This window comes from Prosopis cineraria, unplaced genomic scaffold, assembly GCF_029017545.1.
Source record: "Prosopis cineraria cultivar Desert tree isolate PC_DT_omini unplaced genomic scaffold, ASM2901754v1 PC1830, whole genome shotgun sequence".
Classification (NCBI taxonomy): Eukaryota; Viridiplantae; Streptophyta; class Magnoliopsida; order Fabales; family Fabaceae; genus Prosopis; species Prosopis cineraria.
In genome coordinates, this window is record NW_026557155.1 from 1 (window position 1) to 9662 (window position 9662).

The 9662-nt window shown below is 34.9% G+C and overlaps 1 protein-coding gene and 1 non-coding gene across 2 annotated transcripts; both read right to left on the bottom strand.

Moving 5' to 3' along the window:
* Positions 1 to 846: 846 nt before the first annotated feature.
* LOC129300969 (uncharacterized) lies at positions 847 to 3074 on the bottom strand. Its single transcript, XM_054939561.1, has 2 exons — positions 1919 to 3074; positions 847 to 906 (listed from the first exon to the last, which is right to left on the bottom strand). Exons 1-2 carry the CDS (start codon positions 2887 to 2889, stop codon positions 867 to 869), a joined length of 1011 nt encoding a protein of 336 aa, XP_054795536.1. The 5' UTR covers positions 2890 to 3074; the 3' UTR covers positions 847 to 866.
* A 6179-nt stretch (positions 3075 to 9253) lies between these two features.
* LOC129300970 (small nucleolar RNA R71) lies at positions 9254 to 9360 on the bottom strand. Its single transcript, XR_008590879.1, has one exon. It is a non-coding gene; the product is annotated as a small nucleolar RNA R71 (small nucleolar RNA).
* Positions 9361 to 9662: the final 302 nt, after the last annotated feature.

The window sequence follows — 9662 nt, forward strand, 5'->3', positions numbered from 1 at the left end:
TTAAAACAAACACGCACACATATCATTAACTCAACCACAGTAAAGCCAATAAACTGTGAGCTTGTGTCTTTGCTAGTTGACCAATCGAACATAATTGAACGGACCCAAGAAGCTGGTTTTATTCAATCAATTCAAGTATTTTTCATACAACGTTTTAAAGAAGAATGGTAGAAAACAACTTGCTACTCAAATTCAAAAACATTGAAGAGAATCAAAGGAAGACAAAATGCAATCATTGTAGAATAAAAAGTAAAAACAAATAAGGAAATCCCTGTACATTATAAGGAATAAAAGGGAAATGCAAGATAACGGGCCAGCAAAACGGGCTCAATAATCACCACATGAACATATAGCAATGCTGTAATATATTATTAAAAGGAAAATAGAATTATAGTTTGGTGTACTTTATATCTGTGCAGTTTGACTAATCAAATGTGAACCCATAAATGTCAGGTAGAAACTACTATATGGATATACTTACCTTTAGAATAATATTTTCTGGGTTGAAGGTTGAGCTTGACAGATAGCTTTTAGAAGGTATTGTGGTTTTAGCACTGGTCCCTGTGAATGATTTTGTGCTGTCACCATTGACCAAATCTGACTTCTTATCATCCTTTTGAGTTTCTGGTTTCCCTTCAGCAGTCAAGAGCCAGTTCCATAATTTTCCATCATCAAAAATAGAGATCAAATGTGTCTCAGAAACTATAAAAGACTTGTCACAAAAATCAAAAGGATTATCAGGATCCTTGTCAAGGTAAGTAGAACTAGACGCATCAGTCTTTGCAATGTTCTGAAAATGGAATTTGACTGGCTTAAAAGGACCGCAAGTACCGAAGGAGAAGGGACAGAGGTACCAAGTGAGGGCATTAACTCATCCATGGAGCCATGGTATACACCTGCTCCCCTCTGTAATGACATGTAGACATATAATATGAGGAAATGGAGAAAGAGGTGGGAGAGCTCAAGTTCCAACAATTGTCTATGTTTTCACATGCATGTATGTGCAGGACATTTGAATATTTGTAAGGCTCATGTATTATGTGTAAAACGTAAAACGTATGTAGCATCCATTAGGACAAAATAACAGACGCTTTGGGCCTTGAATACTTGGTGCAAACCCAATCCCCCCCGGTCTCAAAGTGTCATTGAAGGTCTGATTACAGATTACCCAAAAAACAAAAAAAAAACCAAAAAAAAAAAAAAAGAGGGGCAAAAAATTGCAGAGTGAAAAGTATTTCATATAAAACAGAGCACTGAAATGGTTTAACAAAACACAAGAAACGCAGTTAAGTCACGAGTTGATTATAAAGAAACATAAACTGCTGATAATATATACTTTATCCCATAGCTACAGTTGAATTGACGACTAGGACCTTCACAGAATAGCTTAAGACGGAAAAGTTATAACTATTCTAGAATCTACTATATGATCATTATTTTGTTTCTTTTCATTTGACAAGTATCTTATTGGACGGAGAGAAGATGCCAGCATGTCAGTTACAGAATAACTTCTTTTTTGAGATAATCTACAGAAAATGCCAGCAAATATCTCTTTTGCCGCTAGCACACCTTTACCCTTCTTAATGATGCAAATCATTCAGAGTTTTAAAAGATTATACAGACACTGTATTCCGTACGACTACAAACAGAACTGCTAATCAGCCCTCCCTCCAAATTAATTCTAAACAAGTAATAGTCTTAACAGTCGTTACGATGTATTATCAAGCTCAGCATGCGAGAAAATTTTGCTTTTTGCGTTCACAGCTGTTGCCTGTATAGTCGACATAGTTTTGCTTTATTGCTCTCTTACAACACCCAATAGCTGATAATTGCTGTCTTTGACGATGCATGCATAATTTACACCTGATTAAGAAGAGAGACATCCAAATATTCATAATTCAAGGCAAGAAACGCTTACGGTTTCCTACGCCAGGTGCTGAGCTTGCCATCGAGATGAGCACAGTACATCCACTCGTTGTTTAGATCAAGCAATACCTCAACAAACTTCCCGCAACCACGAGGCAATGCAGCAGCAAAAAGAGTGGTCTCGTACTCCAAATCAAATACAATCAACTCTTTCGGAAATGTGATAAACAATATGTGCCTCCATTGCGGGGAGAACGCGAACCTCGCCATATAAAGCGGAAACAATGCCGACGCAGGCGACGTTGACACATCACTCGCATCTCTCTCCAGCTTATTCAGTTCGCTACAATCGGTCCGTATCTGAAACTCCTTTATCACAAAATAGCTTTCACTTTCACCGAGAATCTTGATACCTAAGAGAAAGCCTTTAAGCCCGAGTGCGCAGGTGTGCCGAGAATCAAATGGGTCACGGCGAAGGCAGGAGAAGAATTCAGGGGATGCGTCGTACTTCCAAACACACCGGCCAGTCAACGTGTTATAAATGGAAATCGTAGACGGTCCGTTGATAGCAACAAGGAAGTAAAGGTCGGGTCGAGCTTGAACCCAGCACAGGTCTTGGATTCCGAGTTTTGAATCAGTCTCGAACCACATAACAGCGGTCTTGAGTCGAAAATCGAGCAAGGCAATGCGTCCTTGACGATCACCGGCGGCAAGTAGGAGGTGGGAAGAGGAAGGCTCTGTGGATAGAAGGTCGCGATTCAAAGGAAATGGGCTCCAGCGTACGGAGGTAACAAATGGGGAAAGAGATGGAGCGGTGGAAGATGAAGATGGCGAAGACGGAGGCGGCATGGGAATGGCGGAGACGAGCTGCATAGAACGAGTGTCGAGGACGGAAACGGAGCTGCCAGAAGGGAAAGCAAGAAGATCATGGGAGCTCAAATCTGCGGATCCAAAATTGCTGCGGCTAGGAGGGCCCGGAAGCATGCAATTCCAAGAGTCTGGACATGATCTTGGGTTCGACATTGCAATGCTTCGTCAATGTCGATCAATTCAGAAGGATGAAGAAGAACCACAAGCAGATTGGCTTCGATCGCAAGAATGGGTCTCAGCAAAGTTCTCAAGTGTTCTCCATTTTACTAGTCGCCGTAACACCTATGCAGTGTAGATGGAGAGAGAATTGAGATGCAGCGCTTGTTGGGCGCGCTTCGATTTAGGGGGGGTCCTCAAATGTAGGTCGCGCAATGGGTCCTCACAAAGTCACGAAAAAGAGACCGTTGAGATTCTTTACGGACCCGGTGCGGTTCTTGGGGCAAAAAAATGAGCTGGTATTTCCTCCACTCTATCAGAAAAAATCATTGTAAAATTAAATTCAGGAAATTAGGTTAATGATTTCAAAAAATACAGCTTCCAAAAATTATAAATAAAATTTTTTAAATTTTTTAAAATAGCTCATTCATAAAATTAATTAAATAAATTTTAGTTTTTTATCCTCAAATTGAATTTATTATAACTAATTCTTAATTGATTAAATCTTTTCTTTTTTTTTTTTTGAATCATTCCTTTTTTTTTTAATATAAAAGGCACCGCAAAGCTTTTTCTCTCTCTTCCTCTCTATTTTTCTTAAGAACACTATGAAGAGGACATTAAATATTGAAGAGGAATATTCATTTCTAGAAGTGAAAGATTGGACTGTAATCTATTATCTATCATCAAATTTTTGCCATCTTCACATCTCTCGGTAACATTAATTTTTTTGCGAACTGTGTTTGATTCATTTTGAAAAAATGATTATGTGTTTTTCGTGTTATTGATCTGAGATACTATTTCTTTTCATGTATGGATATGGTAGTGTTGGAAAGACGTATGTTTAGATGACACTTTCTACTTCATTAAGATCTAGAGGTAAAATAGTTCTTAATATAGCATCAAGCGGGATAACCTACCCGAAGGACATACAACTTACTCAAATTTTGTATTCATCTTTCTAGGATTGAAGATACTATACATAGCATGAAACATAGGAGCAATTTGGCTAAATTATTAGTTCACATATCATTGATCATATAAGATGAGGCTCCAATGGCACACAAGTTTTGTCTTGAAGCTCTTGATAGATGCTTAAAGGATATTCTAAAGTTAAGTAGCCTATTAACTAGTGATTTTCCTTTTGAAAGAAAAGATACTATGTTTGGTGGAGACTTCAGGCCTTCATATTATTTTAGATGGGTCAAGAGAAGACATTATTTTTGTAACCATTAACTTTTTATTTTAGGACAACTGTCAACATTTGACACTAACAATAACATGAGACTTCTAGAAACAAATAATAGAGTATTTATGAGTGCTCTCTAGGATTTTGCTGAATGGATCATCTCAATTGGTAATGAAACTGCTTCTGAAGCTAATGAAGGATTTATAGATATTAAGATTCTAGAGATAGGGCTATACTAGCTCTTATGTAGGTTGTGATTGAAAAAGTAAGCAAGCACATGTTATCCTTGCTTCCTAAGAAAAAGTTGTATACATGAGCTTTGATAGTGTTATTAAACATGCTGGAGATATGAATTTACTTCATGACTTGCACTCTACACATTTTCTAAATTGAATTACAATGTCAAGCTTCTTGAATTATGAAATAAGGCTTAAAATGGGTGCCCCAATTTTGATACAAATCGAAACATTGATAAGTTTACGGGTTGTGCAATTGTACACGTCTTATAGTTACATGAGCTAGAAAACATGTTATTGAAACCCAATAAATGCATGGATCAACTATAAGGATGAAAGTATGTATACTAGGTATTGCTATGTGTCTATCTGATTTAGGGTTGTCATTTATTATGAGAAGGGAGCAATTTCTCATTATGTTAGCATTTGCATTGCCCATTAATAAGAGCTAGAATTTGATCCCGTGTCATATTAGTTTGTACATAATTTATATGTTTTTTACCAATGATCAATTATATGTTGTTGTTTCTTATGTTCAAAGCATGGAGAGTTTAAAAATATTAGTTCCTGATAAGGATAATTACTATAGAGATATAACTTTAAATGTCACTTGTAAGGAAGTCTTCGATAATTTGATTTAACTAATTATGAAATTTTATTAATTTACCTCCCATCTTATCCATTTACACTATACATTTAGTTTTTACCATTTGCTTTACTTTAATATGTATATATAGTATTAATTATTATAATTATATAGCTCCACTGTATATGTGATGATATATGGATAAAATATCTTTTACAAATTATTCTTTCAGACCTATTTATAAAAACTGTAGTATAAAACTCGGGCATCACACGAGTACTTTACCAGTTTGTATTCATATTATAGACGTACATGCTTGGTTGATCAATACTAGGATTAAAATATCACTTTGTTTCCAAAAAAAAAAATGTGTGCCCGTTTAAATTTTAGTTAAGTATAATTGATTATGAAAATAATTAATTAATATGATTGATTTTTTTATAATTAATTATGTTATAACGCAACCTATTTGGATATAGTTTTTCTGAAATTGATTTTGAAAAAATTGAAGATGCTTGGACGATTTAGTCAGAATCAATTTTAGCTGTACAAATTACCATAAATGACATTATTTTTAAATTTAAATTATTAATAAAGTTGTATATAATATTATTAAATTTGTTAAATAATAAAATATATTATTTAACTTATATACTTGATTAATTATAGAAATTTAAACATTATTAATATTAAAAATTTAATTGACCTAAATAAATAACTATATAACTATATATATATATATATATATATAAGTTCACCTAATATTTGACGTGGCTGCCTTCTTTGATTTGTCCACAAAATTGAGTTTGGGTCTTTAGCATTGACTGGGTTAAGGTGGGGGAGAGAAGTCAAGAATGAACCCGACTGATAGAACACATTTGTTACCCACTTTTATTTGTCAATTAGGACCATTTTATTAATGATTTATCACCTTCAAGTGCACACATTGCATTAGATTTGGAACTTTGCCTAAGTTTCTAAGATCAGTGCACTAGGGGCATTTTGGTCCAAAAAATAAACTTTTGAGAAAATGTACAAGAAAAATTGACAAAGTGCATTTTATGTCCAGTTGATGAATGGTGAAATTATATTTTTAAAATTCATTTTAGTTTGGGAGTAATTAAATAAAAAAGTCAACACTTTCTTAAGTGTCTTAGTTTGTCCTAATTTTTTGTTTGCCTTTGTGTGAAAATTTTTATATAATTTTGTGCAGCCTGAAACTTGATTAATTTAATAAATTCTCCCTTCTAATTATGAATTTAATTCTGGACATGAATTAGATTTTATTATATCATATGCTATTTAATTGAATTATGTGATTTATGTGACATAGGTGGCATGTGACTTGTGCATCAATTGGGCAATTGAGGTCAACACTCCTTGAGGACAATGGCTGATGGTTTGCACGTGAATTATGATTATTTTGAGGGATTAGATCAGCTAAAATGATGTGGATGACACATGGGAAATTAGGCACACATTGGAATCATCTACAAACCAATAGGAAGTTGCCACCTTGCAAGTGTGACAAGGCTCCCATTTACATTTTAATTTCTTTTTCCTTATTTTAATTAAGCTTCAGCTGATGGGACCAAGGAGCACGCCATTTTAAGTCTCAAATGGGATCCAACACATATCTATTCATCTTCCACATTCTCTCTCTCTTGTTCATAGTGTTCTTCATTTTCTCTCTTTTGTTCTTCATTTTCCAGCACCCTAACCTCCATTTTCAGCCACCAAACCTCCACAAAACTCATACCATTCTTCTCCTCTCTTCATTTTCGTTCCATCCCTTCCATTTTCACAAGGATTGAAGCTCATTTCCATCATTCAAGAGCTATGGAGTTTGGCCTTCACAAGCAATCACTAGGGTTCTTGAAGATGAAGATTGGCTAAGTTTCTTTGTGGAATCCTAGAGAGATGAAGATGGAGGATGAGTCTTGAGCTTCAAATTGGCTAAGTTCTTTTGTTTCCTATCCTCTTCTCTTTTTACTAGATGGTTAGATTCCTTAATCTAGGGTCTAATCATCTTAGCTTATAAATTCTAATTTGAATTTGATGTTGATGTAAAGAGAGAGGATTGTTTCATTTAATTTCTTCCTTGGACAGCCATGACTGAATTTTGCCACTCTTTGTTTGGCACATAATCTTGTGTTTTTCAATTAGTGAATTTCTTGTGTTAATATTGCATAATCTTGTGGTGTTAATGCTTGTGTTGTTGAGTAGCTTGACATAATCTTGTGGTTGCTCAATTTATGTGTTTGACCATGGCTGTTGAGAGAGGATTTTGAATGAATCACTTGGCTAATGTCTTCACCAATTGGTTAATTGAACTAGGGACTTTAATCTAAGACCTAGGGAGGTTAGCTAATTAGGTTAATTGGCTTAGGATAATTTTCTTAAGTCATGACAGCTTTAGTCAAGAGGAAAGGGAAGCTAAACTTAGCCTAATCATGAGAAGATAATGAGTCCAAAATCAACTAATCTCTAGGGTTCCATTATTGTAAAAAGGGAAGTTCATTTCACTCACTTTCACTAGCATTTTAATTACTTGCATATTAGGTAATTAGTTTAGATAATTAGCTAGATAACTAAATTCCTACAAACTTTGGTTGATTTATTTCACTAGATAACTTTCAATTAGACTTAAAACCATTCCTTGGGAGATGACCTAGGGTTGGCCCTATATTGCATTAGGGTTAGCTTTAGTGTAATTTTGAGGATAAGCGACTAATTTCCTATCAAAATTTTGGCGCCGTTGCCGGGGAATGGTTTAAGTTTAATTCTAAGGTTGTTTAGTACTTAATTTACATTTTTAGTGTTCCTGGAAAATTTTTTGAAAAATTATAAAAATTTTTGTTTTGTGTTTTGTTTAGTGTTTTTTGTGTGTTTTGAGTGTTTTTATTCTGTTTTGAAAAAGAAAAAAAAATTTAGTGCAATTTTCGTTGGTTTGGTGTAGAGCTGAAAATACTCTGTTTCTAGTGTCTCTGTCTGAAATTGAAAAATTAACTGGGAATGAGTCTGAGGAATTTGAACTTGAAATTTATTTCATTGAAAGCTCTATATCTTAGCTTCACTTTAAAATTGGTTTGGTCAATTTTGGACGTGGGAAGTGTCCTGTGGAAATTTTACAATCTAACAAGGTCCAGGGAGCCATTACAGAGGATTCCCAAAACCCTGTTTCAACTTTGAGTTAGCATATCTTCCTCTTTGTGCGTTCAAATTGATTGATTCCAGTTTCATTTTTCTTATCACTGTCTTATCTTTGTTTCTTGTGTTTAGGATTTTCTTCAATTTTTCCATTTTCCTATTTGAAAGTTTGTTAGAAGCTCTGAAGGTCTTCTGGACGAAATCCTGTTTCTCCAGACCTGAGGACCAACTTGTGAAAAATTCTGGGAACGATTGGGAAGGATTTTTAATCTAAAGTTTTATATAATTTTCCTGTATATCTCTTGTGTTTCTCATAAAAGTTTCAGGGGAATTTATCATGTGGATTTGCTGATAGAAAATTCACAAGTTCACTGTCTCCAGAGAGCCTACTGTGCGAATTCCAGAATTGCCAAAGCTTCTTGATTGAGCATTTCTAACTCTCTTTCTACTTGTTTGGTGTTTTTTTTTTCATTTTGTTGCTATTGAGTTATTAAAAAAAAAAAAAAAAAATTCTCTTGCTTTTGTGTGTTTTGAATTGTTTCGTGTTGATTTGCATTTTAGTTTAGCTTGTTCTTTGTTCTTAATTTTCTTGAGCTTGATTAGTGCATGACCCGAAGAAAACATACCTCTTTTGTTGAATTAGATCCAGAAATTGAAAGAACTATTTCTAGATTGAGAAGATCACAACCTATTCTTGATTCTCATTTGGTTTGTAATTCAACAATGGAAGGTATCTTAGGACATGAGCATGTGCATAATGAGGGCCATGGGAATGGGAATGAGAATTTGCATGATGATGGCCATGTTAATAATGAATTTGAAGGCTTGCATAACCCTAGAGAGGAGAGGAGCATTAGGCAATTAACTCAACCTAATTGGCATGATAATCCTTATGGCTTATATGTTCCTCCTACTAATGTTCAATTTGAAATTAAATCCTCCTTGATTAATGCATTGCCTAAATTTCATGGGTTACCAGGAGAGGATTGTCATAGGTTTTTGCATACTTTCCTATTGGTTTGTGATACTATGAAGCCTATGCATGTAAATGTTGATGATGTTCAAGCTAAGGCTTTTGTATTTTCTCTTGAAGGTTTAGCAAAGGAGTGGTATTTCAACTACCCTTCTTATGTGAAAGTGAGCACATGGGCCGAGCTAAGAAGACTCTTCTTAGATAAATTCTTTCCAAATTCCAAGGTCACCAATTTGAGAAAGCAAATCTATGGGGTCCAACAAGGAGAGGATGAGAGTCTCTATGAGTATTGGACTAGATTCCAAGGCCTTTTGGCTAAATGCCCACACCATCAAATTTCTAGTGAGAATTTAGTCCAATATTTCTATGAGGGCTTGATTCCAAGAGACAAAGTTAACATTGATGCCGCTAGTGGTGGATGCTTGATTGACCTCACTTCCTTAAAGGCTTGGGAACTAATTGACAAGATGGCTTCAAGTGGTGCTCAATACTCTACAAGGGAAAAGAGAAATGTGAATATGGTAGGTTCCTCAGTTCTTAATGATTCATATGTGGACTTGCTAGCTGCCAAGATTGGGAGAATGTTGGCTCCACAAATATCTCAAGTGAGCAATGTAAGTACTTCTCAAGCACTTGTCC